Source organism: Coturnix japonica, chromosome 3 (assembly GCF_054131305.1).
Source record: "Coturnix japonica strain WE chromosome 3, WE-NBRP24, whole genome shotgun sequence".
In the NCBI taxonomy this organism is placed as follows: domain Eukaryota; kingdom Metazoa; phylum Chordata; class Aves; order Galliformes; family Phasianidae; genus Coturnix; species Coturnix japonica.
This window is the reverse complement of record NC_140665.1, coordinates 85,810,083-85,833,372: the sequence shown is the minus strand read 5'-3', so window position 1 is coordinate 85,833,372 and position 23,290 is coordinate 85,810,083. Positions and strand designations below refer to the sequence as shown.

At 38.4% G+C, this 23,290-nt stretch overlaps 1 protein-coding gene across 1 annotated transcript; it reads left to right on the top strand.

Annotated features, from left to right (window-relative positions):
- Nucleotides 1-14,251: 14,251 nt before the first annotated feature.
- LOC146761544 (uncharacterized) lies at nt 14,252-22,271 on the top strand. The gene is made up of 3 exons (XM_085542616.1): nt 14,252-14,314; nt 19,473-19,742; nt 20,999-22,271. Exons 1-3 carry the CDS (start codon nt 14,252-14,254, stop codon nt 22,169-22,171), a joined length of 1,506 nt encoding a protein of 501 aa, XP_085398742.1. The 3' UTR covers nt 22,172-22,271.
- Nucleotides 22,272-23,290: the final 1,019 nt, after the last annotated feature.

Here is a 23,290-nt window from a genome sequence, read left to right as displayed (position 1 = left end):
ATAGCATATATTTTTCTCATCAGTAGAAGCACTTTTTTTCAGGGTATAGGCACAGCACTGCACTTGCATGAAGCAGATTGTGTATATTTTAGCCACCACTTTCTGATATTTAAGTTTTGCATTGTTAGATTATTTTTCTGAACAATAAACTGCCTCAAAAATGAACCTAAACCTAATTTGGAAGAGAAATGGGAAGGCAATCCAGAAACTTACTTTACTTTTTATTTTTGTGGCTAATGCCAGGTAAGACATTTACATCTTTTTTAACAAACAAACAAAAAACAGAAAGGACCATATTCTTTAAAAACTGTCACAATATTCCTATTCAAGCCAGAATAGGAACTTTTTGCTATCATTAACTAGCACAGTATTTTAAAGTGAAAAGCTTTGGTGGAGATTCTTCAGCAAAAATCAGAGTCACCAGGACAAAATAACAGAGAAAAGGTAGTTAATGCACTTCAAGCATAAAAAAGTCGTCAATGTGGTCAAGTCAGACTTCCTTGAAAAGTTGTGAGCTACAGTAAGATTAACAAGTGGGAATGTAGAATGGTCTGTCAACAAAAGTGTAAACACCTGATATAAATAGATATTTAAAGGTATTTTTAGATATTTATAAATAGATAAATAGATAACTTGTGTTACCTGTTACAAAACAAAGAAGAAATTAAAAGAAAAATATACTTCCTCTTCCAGTGTCTTAACTGACTACATTAATTATGGGTTCTTTTTGGATTCCTCTGGAGTAAACGGGCAGAGCTGAACACTTCTCCATGGTGACTGATCCTCCATTAGCTCTCAATTTCTCTCCAAGGATATCAAAGCCTAGAGGCGATAGAACATGCTTCTAGAAACAAAGACGCAGAATGTTTCATGAAAGCAGGCTAAAGAAAAGAAAACTCAGAAAATATCAGTAGTATTGCAGTCTGGCTCTTGTTCTGTTGCTTCAGACACGAACAAACATTTGAAACCACATATTAGCAGGAAATAAGACTCCTTCAGGATATGAGAATTCAAATTGGAAGCAGGTTGCTCATTTTCAACACTGAAAATCAGTTAACATATGGGGCTTACCTTTCAACAGTAATTAAGACAGAAGGTCTTTCTGAATAGTTACAAATTCATTAACTTACAAGTTATTTAAGAACTGCTCAACAGTTTAGTGTGTTGTTTTCTTTTTTCTCCTTCAGGGTAGTTATCATCTTCCTGCCTTAAAAATCTACAGAGCAATTGCAATAGTCCTGATGAACTTAAGATATTAAGTAAAGCCCTTAGTCTTTCTTTAGCTCACAGATTTGGGGACAAGGTCCTGAATGAAACAATAAGTGACCCTGTCGTCATGAAGGGCATTCACTTCAGCAGTAACTGAGAGGGGAAATTCGACCAAAGAGGTTCCTGAGAGGGTTTGCCTTACAAGGGAGGAGAAGGGAAGCATAATAAGATACAACTGCATTTGTATCAAGAGATGGGATTCATTAACAATCATGAGTTGTGTGCAACTCCTCATATATCTTCAGCCTGAAATCCTGAGTCATGGGCTTGCCATGTTATTAAAATGAATGAGGTTGTACAAAGTGACATGTTCTTGAGCATAGGGAAGATTTGGCCCCCAAGGATTTTACTTACCATGCTAATTTTGCTAATCATTCAACTGGTCATTCACATTTAATCCTGGTGATAAAACACTGTTGCAGTAGAATTTTAGTTTGTGAGCTCCTTGTTCTCTCTTGTGAGTCAAGTTAAACTAATTTGACATTGCACTCCCCTCATAACGCTAAAAGCTCATGAGAGTAAGAGGGAGTTTACAGTAGTCTGTCCCACTGTGTTGCAGTAGTTTGTTTACCTTTCAAGTGGTTTGTGATACAGGACAGATAAAAAACTGTTCAAAACTCATATTAAAAGTATAGGTTTACTGCTTTTATCATGATAACATTCAAATTTCTGGTAGAGATCACACTTAAATGGTGCCAGAATTTGTACAAATATAAACCAGCTCTATCAGTGAGATATAATGTTCCCAATGGCTCCACTTTCTGCTGTAATGCCTCACAATGACTCCAATTACTAGGCTGCAGCGATAACCTGAGTTTTAACTTAATACAGAAGAATGTATTTCTAACCTTGTGGTGGTGCATAAAAGCTTGAGAACACAAACTAGAAAAGGTTAGAAAAATGAGAAAGTAGCAAACACAATAGTATGTACCCTCTAGGAAAGAGAAAGTATATTTAACATTCTCCAAGAAAGCTGGACTTAATCTGCTCATTCTAACAATGAGAGCATCCACAAGTGTGGCCTCCCAGGTACACCTAAAGAATAACACCAGGAGTGGCCTGGTGCCACTGGAGCCAGATGTAGAGCCAGTTGCAATGGAGCCTTTCTTGGAGGTTGCTTGGAAAGGGGACAGCTCTCCTCAGGCTGCAAAAATTGTCCTTGTTACAACTGCAAAGTGCTCCTGCTCATTGTTTTTACTTGTGATCCTTCCCTCCTGACATGCCAGCAAGATAATCAATTTATTAACTGAACTCCCTCTCCCAGGCTGTTATTGAACTGCCTGCAGAGAGATGGATGCTGAAAGCAGCTGTACGCTGAATTATTTGTTCTGGCTGGCCACAAGTAACTCCATGGGCTGTGGAGTGAGCATTTTCTGAGCTATAACATCATCATAACTTTGAAGGCATTTGGCTGATAGCTAATGATATATGCACTCAGAGATTAATTTTACCTTCACCTATAATTAAAGTTGTGTGAGGATCAGGACTTATCAAAAAAGAACCTGCTTAAAACTCAGAGACAGGTTTGATTTCCAGGGAAAACAGTGCTCTTATCTATTCAAGAAGGCTTCTTGATCATTTTCACATTGCAGTCTACTTACTGCAACATGCAATAATATGATGTACAGCTTTAATGACATTCTGTTATCTTTAGCCATGAGCTTGTAAATAAACCTTCTTTACCCAAGGAAATTAGCTGTCCTTTTCATTGTTACAGCATTTTACTCTGCTACTCTAAAGCAAAATTTTCTATTTTTTTTTTTTTACACTTTGAAAATTAAAAAATAAAAATAGAAATCTATGATTTCTTTAGTAAAAAAGTTAGTCTGAATCCAACTCACATTTAAGCAGGAATTATTGATTTGAGTATTTAGTTTAAAGGGGAAAACTGAGGTTTGGAGGTACCTAATACCCCATGGGCTCATAAAGATGAAGCATATTTCAACAAGTTAAGCTCTCATTCACTGGTAAAATAAATAGCTTACTAATATATCAAATGAAGAAAAGTTGAGGGAGTTGGGCTTATTTAGCTTGGAGAAGAGAAGGCTTCAAGAAAACCTCATTGTGGCCTTCCAATACTTGAAAAGACCTTATAAGTAGGAAGTAAGTGGAGCAACATTTTACACGGTGTGATAGTGATAGGACAAGGGGGAATGGCTTTAATCTAAAAGAGAGGAAATCTAGCCTAGATGTTAGGAATAAATTATTTACTTAGAGGATGGTGAGGCACCGGCACAGGTTGATCAGAGAAGATGTGGGTGCCCCATCTCTGGAGGTGCTCTAGGCCATGCTGGATGGGGCCTTTGGCAGCCAGGTCTGATGGGTGAGAACCCTGCCCACAGCAGGGTATCCCAACAGACAATTTTTAGAGTCCCTTCCAACCAAAGCTATTTAATGATTCTATGATGATTACCTACATGTCATGAAACAAATGTCCATTTAGATTAAGGGTGAAGACAAAGATGAAGAACAGGAGCCGAATTCTTTTTAGAATATGGGTGGATGCCCTGAGACACATGCTAAAGGTTCATGATGATGTTGAAAAGCAGGCCACGTGCATGGTTGCCTAAGCACAGGTTAATGAATATGTGGCAGTGTGTAGCCTCTGCACTGCTGCAGTGTTCATGAATCAGAGAATGGCAGCAACTTTGCAGACTGCTGAATCCTGCAAATGTTAATGAGGCAGTATGCAGAAATCATAACTGCTGTTATGATTCAAGTGGCCATGAAAATGATTATCTGGTAAGATCCTGGAGGCAGAGCTCCTATCACCTAAATTCTCAAGGAACACATCTGAATTACTAACTTCTCATTGCGTCAAGATTTTTAGTTTGTCATGGCAACCTAGAAGCAGATTGAGGAACAGGATGAGATCAGGCAGCACTCATAATGCAAGCAGAAGTTAAATGCCTCTAAAGTTAATGATCCAAATTCTTCACTGCAGCCGTGGGGCACACAATGTAACTTGGAGGAGGCACACAGATGCTGTAAATTATTTTGGACACCATTACCATGACCCAAGCCAGATGCATATGAGAACAGATCGGTGGCATAAGTTACAATATTCCAACTGCTGCTGTGGGTGCTCCTAAATGGCTGTTATGGCAGCTCTGCAGTGCCAGGGCAATGCTAAGTCCCTGCCAGGCTTCTCTTCCCTTCCCTTCTGAACTCTGACTGTAAGATTGAGGACAGTATAGGAATTGCTGTGTTTTTTTCTGCCCCTCTCTGAATAATCTTTCCATTGCTGCTGGCCCTTATAATTCAGTACAATACTGTAAGTCATCTTGGATTCAGAGTGTAAGCTAAGGAAATATACGTTCCCTTGATTTGCACTTGTTTCTCCTTTACCTTCTGTTTTATCACAATAGCATGGACATTAATTTTGCTTTAATTATAAAACCTAGATTCAAGGAAATGCTATTAATAGTATAAAAAAACCACTAATCTGAGTGAGAAATGGAAGAAATGGTAACTGAAAAGTGATGTTATTGACAACATTCTCTATCAACAGCATTCTCTCTACAGTTGCCACAGTGTGATCATATTAGTGCATGTTAGAGCTGCCAGCCTGCTATGCAGCCTGCTTTTTGATGATAAGTATTATCTATTATATTGCAGGGGCTTTTGGTCAGAGACTGGTATATTTTGCAGTTTTCTGAATTTATTTCAAGATCTTAACGTCAGGTTTTATCACCTGCCGATGACTTCTGCAGACAAACTAACAGAAATTAATCTGCTGAAGGAACAGGGAGCAATGTCTGCAGCCAGGGAAAGCAGCAAACTGAAGTTCGGAGACAGCAGCTGAACCAAGTGAAAGTAGGACAGCCCTAGCAGGGAACAGTCACTGTTCTGTGCAATAAAATCCATGCAGTTTAAGTCACAGCAGTAAAATTAATGGGGTTTTGGTGAGCTGCCACTCCCTGGAGATAATGCTCAGCCTACAAATAAAAGCGTGTCTGGATTTCTTGCCTCCTTCCTTCTTTATCCCAGTCACCAAGGCTGCTGAACCCCTTTTTACATATCTTGCCCCGCTTTTTATTTTCCCCATGGAATATGCCAGAATGGGGCCATATGTCATAAAGCAGTCACAGTATTAGGAGAGAGAAAACTCCCAAAGCCTGTGTAAATGTCAATGCCATGGAGCAACTTTACCCCTGAAAGGTCAAAGACTGCAGTTCCAACGCATTCTGGGCCAGGTGGCAAGCAACAAGTCAAGTGTATCTGTTCAGCATAATACTGCATTATTACATTTATCTGGCCAGCATTAAGTGAGCTTCACTCTCATGCTTTGTTTTCCACGACTCTGAATGTGTAAGAAAGGTCCTGCAGGCCATTCTAAAGCTGTTCACTCAACGATTAGTAAAAGGCCATGGTGTCTGATCTGGGATTTAGACTAAATGGAAACACCTAACATCAAAACTGTGATCCTCAAACTTAGCTTCTGTCTAATCCTCACCATTTACATTTGCTAAATACCTAGTACAGAGCATTAAAGGTGTTTGTTAGCACTGTAGTTTTGCTGCAGCTAGGGTGCCCCTGAGAATAGCTCTCTTGGTTGTCTGAATCTCCCATGTCCGGAGCCAGGGATGCAGAGACGTGAGCCTTGATCTTGGAAACTAACAGAGACTGTGCAGTCCTTTCCTAGAAAAAAGAGTAGCCTGAAAGAAAGCAGTGATTTCTCCTTTCTTTTTTTGAGGGCTGTGGAAGAAAGGGTCTCAGAAGTTTCCAGGTCCAAATATCCGTGCAGGCTGGTAGTGCTAGGGCACTAATATATAGCACAAATCTACCCTGCTCTCTGTGTGGAAAGCTGTTCTTTGTGTGTCCAGCCGTCCTGCATCAGGGTGCCTAGATGTTAGACACTGCACCAAAATTTTGACTCCTGAATTCACTGATTATGTATTGCAATGGAGTAGTGATTATATATTGATTCCATATCATTTTAAAAAAATATTAGCTCAAGTTTTCACAATCACTGTGACTGATTGTTCAGACAACTAGTGATAAATCATTCATCTGATGACTACTCACTGGTAATGACTTACTTCTTTTCCATGAATGATTATTCTTTTGGAGATTATTGAACATAAACTCTAAAACTTTCCAAAGCTGTGCTTTGTGTGGGTGAGCCAGCAGTTTTTAAGAGGACTCTGCATATTATAATGTTGTCATTTGCTAGGGCAGACTGCTGATCGCTACCTTCAGTTTTCTGAACATTATCAGAACATCTAATTTCTATCCCGCTTCAGGGTCACACTAAATTACCAATTTAAAACAGTTGCTGTGATGTTGACAGTTTTAATTTGTTCCACTTTATATGCTAGTAGGCCTATTGTCTGTTCAAAGTAGATTTTGTGGTTCTGAAAGAGAGAGTTTCAGTATTTTCTTAACACGATGCAATTTGTACTCATATTGCAGCTTCAGACATCTCCTTGGGGGCAAGTCTAATTGAAGTTGCTTGATTTCTGTTACTCTTCTCAAACTGCATTCCTTTTCATCTCAAATACCTTAAGTTTCTGCTGTATTTGCTAGCCCACTTAGGTGTAATCTTTGCTCTGACTCTGTCTGCTTGACCACAGGCCTCTGGTTGGTTCCAGTCTCCCAGCTAACATTTAAAAAGCACCCAATGCACTCTGAGACTGTCTGAGACTTAGAACTTGTTTATCCCTTCTTAAAATGGTTGCACATAAATTAAACCATAAATCTGGGTCTGACTCACCTTTACATGTGCTGCACCTTAAATGACAGTAGTTGGCTTCAGTTCAACTCCCAGCAGTCTGGACAGGAGTCAGTATGAATCAGAGAATGAACATCATCTGGAACTTTGTCATTTAGTAGACATTTAAAGGGCTAATATTTCAACTGTACTGAATTAAGTTACTTAATTGGATTACTGCACAGAACTGTATACGAATTCCCTTCTTGGAAAAGAAAAAGAAGTTTTTGTTGTCAGTTTCAACAGTACATGATGAGCTACGAGAAGATAAACATAAGCTTATGTGCATTTGCATTGTAATTAATAGAACTAGTGAATATGATATTGAAGGTGGAAATTTTCATGGGAATACATTCTTCATGGTTAAAAAAACCCACAGATGTAACAAGCACTCCTTTTGTTTTTAGGAAAAACATGGGATGTATTCCTTGATGGTTTTACTTACTTCTTTGATTTTATCAAGATGGCAAGCGCTTGACATTTGTAGATCTATTCTACCACATTAATTATCCATTAATTATCCTGGTGGATCTTTTGCATATGTTTGCTTTGTCATATGTTTGCTTTTTCTTCTTTTTCTTAGAGTTTTGTGTAACTTGTATTTTAAATTCCTTGGTTTGTGTTGCATTTCATGCCTTGTGTTAGACTCCTGTTGTGATGATATGTCAAGGTGCCTTTTATTTTCTTTTTTTCTTTCCAGGGAAATAGATAATCATGAAAAGATTTCTTCTCAGCACTTCACAAACTGGCTTTTTCCATTTGGTTTTCCTTCCTCACACAAGGTTTGTTCTCCAACCATTTCTGCTTTGGAAAGATGGAGAGGCAAGAGGGACTGACAGGAGAATAAGGATCTGTTGTACACGAGTGTCTTCAATTCTGATTAACAGGAGCAGTGTTTTTTGCCTCGGCATTCTCTTTCCCTCTCTTTAATGCCTGCATTTTTTTCCCACTAGTAAAGGCATTTAATAAAGAATGGAGGTAGGCGATTTGTACTGTGGGACCAAGAGGGGTGGATGGAGATTACTGCAGGAGATGGTAAGAGTGGTTAGCAAGAGAGTTATTTCTCTCAGCATTAGTAGGTGGAAGATTCACAGAACCTCTTAAGTTTTGTGATCTCCAAATGATGCAATATTGGCCTGCCTGTAGAGCATATAAGTAGTCAATTGTAAGTTTCTTGCAAAGTGTACACGATTTATTTTATCATCTTTAATTTGGAGATGGGGAAATCAGACACAGAAAATTAAGTGATTTACTAGTGGGAATAAAGACAACCAGAGCTGGAAACTGCAGCAGAATTAATGCACTCCCACTGTCCAGTTTTATGTCTTTTACATTTTGTTATGAGGCTGCACACAGAGACTTAACAATTATTCACTTTTAAAATAACTTAAGAGCCCAGACCCTTATTAGTTTTGTGTATTGTTGAACTTTCCTAAATATTTTAAGATGGTGCAGCTAGATAATTGATCATGAATTTATTAATATTCAGACACTCCTTTGAAAACACTCTAGAGCCAGATCCAGAGCTAACACAGACCAATATATGCCCACTGAAATCACACTCACTGAGGAAGTTCGGCATTGAACTATTGTTTCCTTTAGTAATAACATATACAAAGTGAAGTATTTCAGAAATTACAAAATGGATATTAAGGAAAAAACTACCATACTTACTTACTGCAAATCATTAATAACTTATTATATCCATAAAAGTCCCATTGTAGAGCATAAAAAAATATTTATTTTTATTTCAAGTCTTTTTTTACATGCAGCACTTTCATCTGATCTGTAACATGATAAAAGTTTCCAATGAAATAAAATTGGATGGAAAATCTTGTTTGTATACAAAATTCAGACATATTGTACTAAAAAGACACAGATGATTGCAAAAGGCTCTGTTTTTTGTTGCATGAAAATATGAATGTAAAAAAGAAAACCTTTCCCCTTCATGGCTGATGACCTCTGAATGAATTACTGTGGGAAAATGAATTTCTCAATACAACACCAACGTTCAGTCTATGGTCCTGACGATGAAGCTGGATCCTTGTAAATCTTTGCTGATAAAGTACTACCTGTCACATTGTTGTCTAAAATAATGATGCTCCATTTCTAAGCTAAATCATAGTGCAATAAAAATGCATGGAACTAGTAGTCTAGTGAACCATGCCATGAAAAATTGTAATTGTTCTGCATAAGTCTCTGGAGGTTTGAGGTCCATGAAGCTATTGTTAAACTTCTCTTGAACTTACCACACTATTAACTGATAAAATAAGTGTAACAACAGAATTTTAACTATGTTAAAACTGTTTCTAGAAATATTATTTGCCATTAATATATGTATGTATTTTCATACACAATAGCTGTTTTAATCCATTGATTCTATTCATTATGTATATATTCATTACTGTGTGATAATCAACATGGTTTCCTTGTGTCAGCATGCTAAATCATGAGGTATATTAGTTTGTTTGCTTTTAAGAGAGATTAGAATGGAGATGCTATAGTCAGAAATACCAGTTATAATATAATTTATTGGAGTTTACATCAGCTGTTCACATTTTAGTCCAAATTTTTTAATTGATCTCAAGAGCAGAACATCATATTCAGCTTGCTGTTGACTCCTACATTTAATTGAAAAATGATATTGCTTCACCTTATGTATCTGAATCTTCTTGCAAAGAGCTTTTCTGCTGCAGTGATATCTACATTAAATTAGTACCACAGATTAAAAGAGCAGGAAATGTTTAAACGACATTAAAATTGAGCAGTAAATCTTTCACTTTTTAAAAGAAGAGAAGCAAATATTTCATTTCTCATTAAAGGTAGGCGACTAATTAGTCTCACTCCAATTAAGACTTGTGTTATATAGAACATGATTGATTCTGCCTAGATTTTTGTCCTTTGATTATATAGCAGCAAGGAACGTGAAAAGTATTCATCACTCATTTTTGCGCTGTTACCTTCAAGTGTGAATGCATGCATAATGCACGGGCAGTGGTGTATTATTTTGTCTGAATGGGTTGCCCAGCGAGGGTGTGGATGTTCCCTCCCTGGAGGCATTCAAGGCCAGGCTGGCTGGGGCTGCGAGCAACCTGGTCAACAGGAAAGTGTTCCTTCCTGTAGCAGGGGGTTGGAACTAGTTGGAAGATCCCTTCCAACTGAAACCATTCTATGATATAATAACTTTATTTCCGTGGTTTTCAGCTGATAAAGAACAAGTCTTGGTCATGCAGGAAGAATATTAACCACATATAGTCTACAGATGGCTTTTGAAAGCGTATCCAGGCTGATGATTCCAGCATGAAGAAGAGGACATAGCAAAAATGGGCACTTATATAACAGTTCAAGGTATGATGCAGAGTCTGGATCTTATACAAGATAGACTTGCAAAAAAACCATCTAGCCTGTCTTAATTCCATACAGTCCATTCCATGTGGCTGGCTGTTCTCCCAGCTCTTGCTCTCTTCTAATCTTTTAAAGAAAGATGTAGAGGGGACTGTTTTCTTTGTAAGTGAAGAAATCAATTGCAAATTAATTCTTATACAAAGATATCCTAAAAGGTGAGGAGAGACAGGCAAACACAGATTTCCCATTGTCAGAGAGCACTGGCCAGTTGCAGACTGCTACAGACACTGGGTCTTCTGCTACACTACTTTCTTCATTTCTGTGTTTCAGATAAGGTCCTTGGCATACCACACATCAGTGCTTGCTGCAGCTCCCCACTGATGATTGTCATGCTACAAAGAGAGATGAGAACTGGACTTACCATAGCTGGAGTTCTTTCCCATTCTACATACTTTCCTGTTCCATGTGTACACAAAGGGTAGACGTAGCACAGAAGCAGGCTGCTACTGAACTATAGCTGCTCTAACTGGCAACGACAAAACTGCTGTTAAGCAGTAGAAGTAGTCATCCCCGTTTAGCAGTGTCTTTACAAACCTAACCTGCCTACCAAGTCTCCTCTGTAGCATGAATTAGGTATAAAGATCTTCAGAAAACAAGGCTAAAGAAATCCACCCATTGTGAAAAATAATAAACAACAATCTGAACAGTATGTATTTGAACAGTGTTGCTTCCACAAACATTTTCTGGCCTTACTTTGTAAATTAAATCAATTCCTGATAAATACATGAAAATCCAGTATAATTAATTTTTCTTGTTCATATATCTTGCTTGAGAAACATTTATCTGTAACAAAGCATATTTTCTGCACTGTTGAACTACATTCATTTGAACAGGATGTGCCTCCTTTGCATTTACATGTTTACTTGAGTAGGAGCCTTGCTTGCTTGCTTGCTTGAAAAAGGGAATTTTGTGAATCATGAAAATAGGGAAATCTCAGATCCACAGACCACTGTCTAGGACTTTTATGCCACAATTTATACATTAACAGAAGAATTGTTAATTTTCAAACATAATCATCAGCAATTATTCATAGTTTTGCATCATGAAATGTGAAACAGAACAGTTTGTTTCTCTGTGATGAAACACTTTGCCTCCCTGGAATGAAAGGAAGCTTCAGTAGCCAGATCCTCAGATGGTACAAACATATGAATGTTGCTGAAGTAAATATACAGTCATTCAGGTTGCCTCATGATGTTCCCTTTCATTCCCTGAGTGGTGTATGTCATCACATTCATGCAAACCTGGCATAGCTAACATAACCCAAGATACTATTTACAAAGCAGGGGAGCCTTGCTCTCTGTATGGTGAAAGGAACAGTTATTCTCTACCCAGTTCATTCTTTCCTCAGTCGAAAAACTGCTCCCAAGCTATTGGCTCAAGCAAATAACCAGAATATATTTTTACTTCCAAAACAGAAAACAATAAGCAGTTACTCAGAGATATATCAGCAAAGTGAACAGAATAGAACTATAATCATTTACTCTTGTAAATTTTAACCCTAGCTTTTAAGTATATATATATTTTATATCTGAATAACTCTTCATTTTCTACTCACTAGCTTCTATTACAAATCACTTATTTTCCTGGTGACCATCAAAGCCATCAAGTAAATTCAAGCATTGTGTACTGCACATAAAAATCACTGTGCAATTATTCTGTTATGTTGACTCTAGAGACTGGAACAAAGACGGCACTGCATCAGGAGTTGGAAGGAGGGAAAAAGAAAAGGAGCCATTGAATAACATGCAGCAGAAAGATACTGAAGGAAATTTCAGAGGAGATCTTCAGGAAAAAACAAAAGTAGACTAAGAAGATAATGAGCCATGAAATGGTGAAAGATGAGGAATGCAACAGAAAAAAAGATATTACACTTTTATTTGGCAATAAGTGCAGGAAAGCAAACTAATTTTTGTTATTTCTTGGGTTTTTTTTTTTTTTTTTTTTTTTTTTTGTGCTAGGTGGTACTAATATTGCACTAACACCTGTTATAAGTGAAGTAGAGAAAACATTCAGCAAAGTTTAGTGAAACTAAATTACTGCCAAGATTCAATTTAATTCAAGAAAACGTTTCTATATTTTAAAACAACTCTTGTAAATCTGCTGTGTGCACTCCTTTTAGTTAGGAGTGATACTTTATATTTGATAAGTAGTCATTCTACAAGTATTATTTTACTGTGATTTGCTAATCAATAATTCTTTGCATTGCTTGCAGAGGATTCAAATAAGATTCACATAAAACAAAAAACAAACCAAAGCCCTAGAAAAAAACATTGACTTCTTTAGTTTGACCTCAGTAGATACTTCAAGGGTCTGTCTCTTGTGTAGATGTCTAACCTACAGTCTTCAGATGAAATGAGCTAATGACCACTTCTCTGGAGAAGGAAGGTGACATGTCCTGGACAGTATAGTTGTCAGTGTCTGGGGTTGAGATAAGAGGAAACACATGAGTTGTCCCACTACCTTGGAGATTCTGGGATCTCTTGACTAATATCTTCCATCTCCTAGTAGACTTCTGAGCATGGATTTGTTACATTATAAGACATGAGTATGTATCAACACTTATTGAAAAAGCCTGATTATAAGCTTGAACTAGGCACAGGTTGTCCTGGAAGGTTATGGAGTTCATGCTTCCTCAGGATATTGAAAAACCATCATGAAATGATCTAGAGTGACTAGCTTGCTGATGACCTTGCATGTACATGAGACCTCCAGAGATCCCTTCCAGTCTCAGCCATGGTGTGTAATTCTCTGTGTGTGGATAATATATTCAGTGACTAGAAATGTGCGAGGGACATTACTATGAACAAAACATCAGCACTTTTGTATCTTGTTGTTGCTAGGGATTCAGAAATGTTCAAAAGACTGAAGTCATGACATGCATTTCTATCACAGCTATAAATTCCACAGATGCAGAAATAAGTATATACAATTAATTACATTTTGCTGGTTGAAGGACCAATTAAAAGAGTACTCTATATTATGAAAAACTTTGGTTGACAACTGATCACACAAAAAATAGTAAAAATAAAACTGGATCCAATTTATTTTCCTTTCCAGTCTTGGAATCATGTAGTTAATAACACATTCAAAAGATATTAAAAGTTTAAAGGAGTTTACTATAACTTACATTCAAACTTCTTTATTCCTACAGGATAAATACAATTATTTGAATTCTTCATTACAGATGTTTAAACTGAAGAAAAAAAATTATATCAGCATTTTTCAATTGCCCTATTCAGATATGAATACAAAGTTGCTCTTTTTAATTTTATTTATTTTATTTTATCTTATTTTATTTTATTTATTTATTGGAAAAAATATTTAGTGAAGTGGAACACTTGTCTTTAAAAGAGAGATAATTTCTCTCTTCTTTATTGGATTGTGTATTTTTGTTGTCTGAATTGATGTGCCTTGAGCAATTAATTGCTGGAGTTCACTTTTTTCAAGCTGATTAGGTAGGTTTTCTGCATCTTTATTGCTCAGAGGAAATTGCCCTCTAGTTAGAAGTAAAGGAAGTCTACAAGAATCCGGGTTCCATCTCAGTTGTTAAAATATGGGTTAGATTCTGATACAAAGAATGATAAACCTATTTCCACGATAAAAGTAGGCAGTAGTAAACCAGAGTTTAATTACAACGATACCAAGTGCTAGTTTGTTTATTTCTAGGTATATAGGAAATACAGGCATATGTTGACAATAAAGAATAGCAATGTATAACATTTTAAAATCTTTCTTATGTAAGATCTTTGCAATGTTATGTATAACAATAATAATAATAATAAAACAATAACAGTTTTGTACTCTGTTATATTTATTTTGTAACATAAAGGAATGAAATGCATGAAACGGGAGCTTTCTGCAAATATGGCACAGTATAATTGTACTTACCCTGTAGAACTGGTAGTTCAGAATCAGCAGAGGAATAAGGTGTGTAGAAGACAATGAGAAAATGTGTTTACTCTGTGTGACAGAAGCTGCCATATGATCTACATTCCTGTAGCCATTGCGGCAAGGGAAAATTTTAAAGAGTTTTTGAAAGAAGATATGAATGAGGAGGATTTCAGTATCATTTTCAATACTGATTCTAACCCTGCATTTTCCTTTCTCCTAGAGCTGTGATCTCTCACTGTAGCTGAATACCTCCTGTTTTCCACAAGATTTTATGCCATTATACAAAAATCACATGATTTTCAGGTGTATTCACAGAGTACTGATTTACTTTGAGTTTTAATTTATGAAATAGGAACATTTCCTGTGTATCTGTATGCTTATATATTAATGCTTCCTGCATATTCTTGCACCTTTAGCTTATCCTTCACAGAATCAGAAAGATTTCCAGAAAAGTTCCACTCCCCAAACACAAATCTGCTGTTTTTGAGCCTTTCTGTGGAGGACTGTTCAGTTTCCTGTGGTCCAAATGTGTTCCATAACTTTCCCTTTCTCCAATCTCATTGTTGTGCTCTACAGGTTCTGATTTAATCTTCACAGCACTTCAGTTTTATGATCCAGTTACTCTACAGCCTGAGGCCAGTACTCACTGTGGTTGCTGTGTGGGAGTCTGTCATCAAACAAATCGGTTCATGATCAATCTGTAGTACAATCACAAAACAGGAGGGCTGCCATAAGGATTATATGACAACTACTCTTTAATTTTGATCTCAGAAATGATGTACTGGTCCAGACACAAAAATAAACTACCTGTACAGTTTGCTTATTATATCTAGCACCTAGAAATAACCTCTGACATATGGTTTGAGCCTTCCAGAATGCTCTTTCCTATATTTGTCTTCTCTTGCAGTCATGAACTGATGAGTGCCACTTCCTCTCTCTTTTTTTTTTTTTTTTTTTTTTTTCTCCCTGATTCTTCAGTTCTGCTTGTTCATTCATTGCTGAACAAACAGTGGCAAACAGTGGAAACAGATTGTTTCTACCACTAGAGCATGCAATTTCTTTCCTAAATATGTGCCTTTAAAGACTTCATTCATAGTTTGCTTCTGTGGAACAGCTAAATTGCAGGATTAAGTAGAGATAAAACAAACTGCATGGAATCAACTTGGCAGCATAACACATAGCTAAATGAAGGATAATTTACTCAAATGAGAGATGGAGTATGTTAGTACACAGATGCTGTATGTGCTATGAATGATATCTGAGTTTCATTCTATCACATCTCATCTGCTCTTAATCCTCTGACCAACCTTAGACAGGACCAGCAGAAATTGTTTTTACTTATCTTGTATGTCCTTATTTTATATGGATCAGCTAGTTCAGAATTTTATAAGTTCTCAATATTTGTTCAGTCTAAGCAGCTATATTCATGTACACAGAAAATGCATGCTATTTGCTACTTATAGAGTGTCTGTTGAAACAAATATTTATTTATTTATTTATTTAACATTAGGACTTGACATACACCTCCTACCCCCAGGAGAAGGGAAGCAGGAAACAACAGAACTGCATAGTACTGTAACATTCTTTCTAACATAGAATCATAGAATCACCAAGGTTGAAAAAGACCTCTAAAATCACCTATCCAAACGCTGATCTATCACCAATGCTTCCCATTAAGCCACGTCCCTCAGTACAACATCTAAACATTTCTTGAATACTTCCAGTGATGGTGACTCCATCACCTCCCTGGTCAGCCTGTTCCAGTGTCTGACCACTCTTTAGAGAAGAACTCTTCCCTAACATTCAAAATGAATCTCCCCTGGAACAATATGTGGTCATTCCTTCTAGTTCTATCACTAGTTAGATGGGAGAAGAGGCTGATCCCCACCTCACCACAAGCTTCCTTCAAGTAGTTATAGAGATAGATAAGCCTCCTCTTCTGCAGACTAAATAATCCCAGTTCCCTCAGCTGCTTCTCACAAGACTTGTATGAAATGTGACATGTATAACTCATAAGAATCATGTGAAGATGTTTCACATTTTGGTTTGTCTGCTTTTAACTACATCATGCAGTGTTATTTTTATGGTAGAATGTATTGTTTTTATAAGAGCCTTTTGGGTAAAGAACGTACTTCTGTCTTTTTAGGATTCTTTAGAGTGTTGGATGTCTTTGACTATAAAAAAAAAAAAATTCCTCAGTTGAACTTGTGGCACTTTTAGTTTACACTTTAGTTATATATTACACTCTTAATGCACTATCTTGCTATTATATTTTTGCCTTGTGATAAAGGCCTGTGAAATACTGTCTTTGACGTTAATTACACATAGAGCTGAGTAAGTTTGTATGTTTACGATAAAATATTCAGAAGACAATGGGAGCTAGGCTTTAAGTACTATAGATTTTACTGCACATCTTGAGATGACCAGATGTTCTCATTTCTTATGGGGTGTTTGTTATTGTTATCGCCACTTTCTTGAGTTGCCTATCTGTTTTACTGAATTTGCTTCTGAATCAGCAGCTGTCCATAAGGCTTGAAGGAGATGCTTTATTAGAGTCTTTACATTCATGAACACAGTATATCTGAGGATGTATGAGACCTCTCTGTTTTTGCAGTAAAATGAATGTCCTTTAGGAACATTGTGTAAAATTGAGGACTATGATTATTATGTTTCAGGAAACCAATGAAACACAAATAAAGAATGGCAGCAACAGCTTCCCTGTAAATGCACTGCAAAACAAAGAAAGGTAATTTTTCCATTCATATAGACCGTACTTCAAATAATCTCTTCAGAAGGTTCTTGAGAAGTAGTGAATCTTCAATGTACACTCATTTTTGAACTCAACTTTACTTTTAAGCTCCACTGGCAATCCCTTGTAAGAATTTCTGAACTTGATCCACGCCTGCAGCTAATGGAGCTAGAAGGAAGGTCATGATTGGAAACAAAGCTTTGTCTCCATGTCCTTTAGTCCTGCTCCTTAAACTCTAAGTACTTGAGCATTAAGTGATAAGTAGCTGACTTCAAGTTTAGCGTTTTCTTCTTTTTATAGCCCAGGACTATCTACTTAGCTGAATTTCAACAAAACCGTCTCTTGAAATTGTGTTTTTTGAAGAAAAGGAGCCAGTGCTCAAAACAACCAACCAATTAAACAACAACATAATCAACAACAAAAATAAAAATAAACAAACAGCCACAAATTAAGGTATAACTTGAAGAGGCTGGTTCAGATTGTAGGCACATTGAGTGCTCCACCACTGTTTATTTTTCAGATAAAAAAATGTAAAAACTACACCTCTTTCTTACTGCATCATTTCTAATCACATCTTTTCCTCTAGCCTTTTCTCCAGCCTAGTTATTATCAGTGGAAACCTTAAAAGTAATTGCAATCAGCAATCTCTAGTTTTTAAAGAAAATATTCTTTTCATCACTTCAGTCTTGTATGTTGCAGCCATCTACTGTCAGGCCCCTCCTCCTGTTACGGGATGCAGTACATATAAATGTATCAGATTCTAAAAAAATTAGAGCAGTTAGCAACACAAATGAATTATGTGTTCTTATTGTCAGTGGCTGAAAAGAAAAGCTGAAAGTTCCAATGGAACATTAACATTGAACAGAAGAAAAATGGTAGTTTGACATGTTTATGGAATCACAGAATCACAGAACAGTTGAGATTGGAAGGCAGCTCTGGAGATCATCTGGTCCAACCCCCCTGCTCAAGCACACTCATCCAGAGCAGGTTATCATCATAGAATCATGGCTCGGGTTGGCAGGGTTTTCAAGGATCATTCAAGTTCCAACCCTCCTGCCACAGGCAGAGCTGTCAGATGCTAAATCTGGTACTACATCGGATTGCCCAGGGCCCCATCCAACCTGGCCTTAAGCACCTCCAGGGATTGGACACCCACAACCTCTCAGGGCTCTCATCCAGTCTTTGGGAACATCTCCTGGTTGCCATAAATTTTCAAAGGTAATTCAGTATGGCCTTGCAGTGACATTAGCCTTGTTGGTCAGAACAAGTGGATGCAATCTGTCAGGTCCCATGCACATATATTTTTTGCATTTTATTTGTTCAGGTGAGCTTTCTTTGTTCTAACAGAGCCTGCAGAATCATACAGCATCTCTATAATCTCCCTTGGTTCATTTCCCTTCTTTGCCATCCTGGATGCTTCCTTTTTACATCAGCAAGGTGATCCTTGAGTATTAATTATGTGGATTTAGATACACTTTAGGAATAAACATTTTAAAAACATATTTTCTGTTGGTGGCAATAAAAAAATATAAGTAGAAATGCAGAAATATTTGTCCATTTAATAATTTGGAATGTTTTGTACTAAAATGAATTAAAAAGAAGCATCTCATAAATGTTTTCAGTAGAAGAGATGTTAAATTTTTTATAAAAACTAAAATATGGCATCAGTTCAATTTCAAGATATAAACAGGAATAAATATTATACGTGAGAACATTAGGGGCTCTATTTAAGGAAATTTCTTTAGGTAATTAATTAAAATACTGATTTGAGTAATATTGGAACTTTAGTAGAAATGGATAGCTGTGACTGCCATTTCTAGAGTTAAAAGAATTTAAGCTGAGGACCAGTTTCTGGACATTAATCTTCAGTAAAATGATTGGGATTTAGAGCTTACTGAGGAATTTTAGTGTCTAAAAATATAATTATAGCCACACAGTAAGAACTGCTTTTGGATGGATTATACATATTTATACTGAAAATTTTGTGGTGTTATATGATACCCAGTGATGTATTAATTAAAAATTTGACCTATAGAATTAACAGGAAATGTATCAGACTAATTAAAGGCAAGTCTACCACAAATGTCAAAATTTACTTGCTATTTGTTCCAAATTATAGAACTGTCTATTTGGACTACTTGCTCAGTACTTATTTATATAGCAATTTTCTTGATGATGGTGAGAACAAAGCAACTGAAAAATTAGCCATAACGTGATGATTGACAGGAGAACAAATAATTAGGACTGCATATTCTCATACAGGAATATGTATTGCTAAGTTGAGTGGTCAGATGCCAACAAAAAATACTTTGAAAAAATGCCACCTATAAGAGGAGAACACAAATCATGGAAAATAGGACTTCAGGATTCCAGGAACAGCCAGCTCTCCACGTCCTCCACAGTGTAATGATGGGGGCAAGAAGGGCTAATATGATTCTTATATAGGTAAAGAGTAGAAATAGGGTGTCATGGTTTTGTAATTTTGTAATTTTGCTATCAGTATTCCACATCATAACATCATGTCAAGTATGGATACTTCTGTTGAATGTGCAGTCCACAGAAGAAGACTACATATCCCAGAGAACAACAGGAGTAACAATAAGTCACGGGACCAGGACTCTATATAATCTCGTTCCCAGGCTGGAGTGCCCTCCTTCTTCTCTCGAACTTCTCGGAGGGTGGGAAGCGTTCCAGCCGTGTCGCCTAGAGTTCACAGTAGGCCTCTCGGTTTTCGGAGACTCTCTCTCTCTCTGTTTCGTTCGATTTTGTTAGCCTTAATTATATTATATTGTGTTATCTTGTATTTCGATATCATATTTAGTAAAATAAGTTTTTCCTCCTTAGATTGTCGCTGTTTTATCCCACTCCCCTTTTCCCCCTCCTTTCCAGGCCCCGGGGGGGGGGCGTGGGGTGGCTTCCCCTGTCACGGGCATAGGTAAATCTAAGTAACCCGTGACAGATTTTTGGTGGAGAATGCGGGCATAGAGCTTTTTAGCTTTTAGAACAACTCTCTCTTTGCTCTTAAAGAGCTTCGTTACGGGAGTGTTGGGAGTGTTATCTTTCCGTAGCTGCTCACGGAGAACGTGACCTTGAAATACCAGACAAATTGTCAACATTAAGGGCTGCTGCACATTCTCAGCATTGCTATCTAACTTTTGTGTAGAAAACAAAGGGATTTCTTTCTCCCTTAGAGCAAAGCTAGCTAGCTCTGACTTTTACAGAGCCTGCCAGCTATGAATCCACTCTTCATCCCAGTTGCTCTGTTTAAGGGATTGAAAGCAATTATGATCTTCTTAAAGTATTGGTCAACTATTAACACCATAATTTGGTGTTGTGGAATTGTGCAGATATATAGCCTAATAAGGTGGATACTGATGGAGACACCTGCCTGGTACTTTTACGAGATGTGGTATGGTCAGAATTTTGGCATCTACACCTCAGATGGAATTGTGAATCTTACAAACACTTGCATCCCAGATGGAACAGGCAATTTTACAAATACTTGCATCCCAGATGGAACAGGCAATTTTACAAACACCACCATGTTTAATTCATTGTACAGGCTAAAAAAACCCTTTTTATTTAGGTTGTACTCTCAGATTTCCACACGCTTTTCAATAACTGAGATAGGGTTCATACTTGCATTCATGTTATCACTATCAATGCACGCATATATGTTCCTATGCATTCGTTCTATGCGGAAGTCTCCTCCAGAACCAGAGAATGATGACTGGCAGGGAATATGGAAAGGTTTAGGAAAAGTCTTAGAAGCATGGGGACCCGCAGTGTCATGGGATTTCACTCTTGAACACCTAAGGGACCCTAAGAAATTCAGTGAGTATTTGGGTCAGAGATCTAAGGAGGTAAACCTTATGTGGGGTTTGGCTTATGCATACCGTGCTTTGTATCATACTATTCTGGAGAGAGAGAGTTTCCGATCTGAGATTCAAGCCCAAGTTAATTCTGATCAGTCACAGGAGGCATCAGTAGCAATATCAGTTGCCCCTGTGGAAGGCAAGAAATGGAAACGGGTGTCCACGCGTCTAGAACGAAAAGAAGGAGAAGCACAGGGGGGGGCTGCAGAAGACCCAGGTGCCGGGCATGGAGCAGTACCGAAAAAAGCAAAGGCAAAAACCAAGAGGCATGAAGAAGAGACTGATGATGAGGAGGAAATCACCTATTGTCGACCTCTGAAGCTGACTGAAATCCAAGGCTCAAGAAAGGAGTTCACACGGCGTCAAGATGAAGGTATCCTTGCTTGGTTGCTTCGCTGCTGGGACAACGGGGCCAACAGCTTGTCTCTAGATGGTAATGAAGCTCGCCAACTAGGAAGCATTGCCCAAGATGCAGGTATCGACAGAGGGATTAGCAGATGTTCGGATGGAGCTGCTACTCTCTGGTTGCGGCTGTTAGAAGCCGTGAGAGAAAGGTACCCCTATAAGGATGCTTTGAAGCCTAAATTTGATAGTTGGAATACCGTCCAAAAAGGTATTCAGCGCCTGAGGGAATTGGCCATGGCGAAAATGTTGTACAGCCCTGATCCAAGCGAACTTGACCCTGAGAGAGTGAGGGCCGATCCTGACATGTGGCAGAAAATCACAAGTACAGCACCAGAGAGAATTGCACAGTCATTGGTATCAGGTTCTAAAGGGTTCGTGGACAGATGGCCCCGAGTTGTTGAGCTGATTATAATGCTTCAAACCACCGATCAGCAGCTCCCTCAACTGCATGCCGCAGTTTCTGCCATCTCACGGCTAGAAAACCGAGTAGATGAAATGTGCAAGAAATTGTTTCCATCAACTAATCGTAATGATCCCGTAATAGTATCAGAAACAACTGATGAAGGTCAATCCTCGTACGGGCCACCAGGTCTAATGAAGGATCTGATCAAACTAGTCCAGTCCTACTCCTCACCTGCATCATCAAAGGTCTCAGCTGTTAAACGCACACGCTTCCCGGCTCGAGCAAAGAACAACAGTACGATTGCACCGCGTGTTTCCATGTGGCGCTACCTACGTGACCGTGGAGAAGACATGAGGAAGTGGCATGATCAGCCCACGTCTGCACTACGAGCACGGGTGAAAGAACTACTAGACATACCAACCACCAGTGGAGTTGCTCCAGTCATCACAGGTAACCAATAGAGGGGCCCTGCCCTCAGTCAGGGGAGGGAAAGGGATAATAGAGTTTATTGGACTGTGTGGATTCGATGGCCTGGCACATCAGAACCACAGAAATATAAGGCACTGGTGGATACCGGTGCACAGTGCACCCTAATGCCCTCCAGTCATGAAGGGACAGAATCAATCCATATTTCTGGAGTGACTGGGGGCTCTCAAGAATTGACTGTGCTGGAGGCTGAAATAAGCCTCACCGGCAAAGACTGGCAAAAACATCCTATTGTGACTGGCCCAGGGGCTCCATGTATACTGGGTATTGATTACCTCAGAAGGGGGCATTTCAAGGATCCTAAGGGGTATCGATGGGCCTTTGGGATAGCTGCTGTAGATATGGACAACATTAAGCAGCTGTCTGTTTTGCCTGGCCTGTCAGAGGACCCGTCTGTTGTGGGGCTGCTACGAGTAAAAGAGCAGCAGGTACCGATTGCTACAAAGACAGTGCACAGACGGCAGTATCGCACCAACAGGGATTCCTTGCTCCCCATTCATGATTTGATTCGCCAGTTGGAGAATCAGGGAGTGATCAGTAAAACTCACTCACCTTTTAACAGTCCCATATGGCCAGTGCGTAAAGCCAGTGGAGAATGGAGGCTGACAGTAGACTACCGTGGCCTGAATGAGGTCACACCCCCATTGAGCGCTGCTGTGCCGGACATGTTGGAACTCCAGTACGAGCTGGAGTCAAAAGCAGCCAAATGGTATGCCACCATTGACATTGCCAATGCCTTCTTCTCTATTCCTTTGGCTGCAGAATGTAAGCCACAGTTTGCCTTCACCTGGAGGGGCATTCAGTATACTTGGAACCGTTTGCCCCAGGGGTGGAAACACAGCCCAACCATTTGCCACGGGTTGGTCCAAACTGTACTGGAACAGGGTGGTGCTCCTGAACACCTGCAGTACATTGATGACATTGTTGTGTGGGGTGATACAGCAGAAGAGGTTTTCACAAAAGGAGAGCAGATCATCCAAATTCTTCTACAAGCCGGCTTTGCTATTAAGCGAAGCAAAGTAAAAGGACCTGCTCAGGAAATTCAGTTCTTAGGTATAAAGTGGCAGGATGGACGTCGTCACATCCCAACAGAT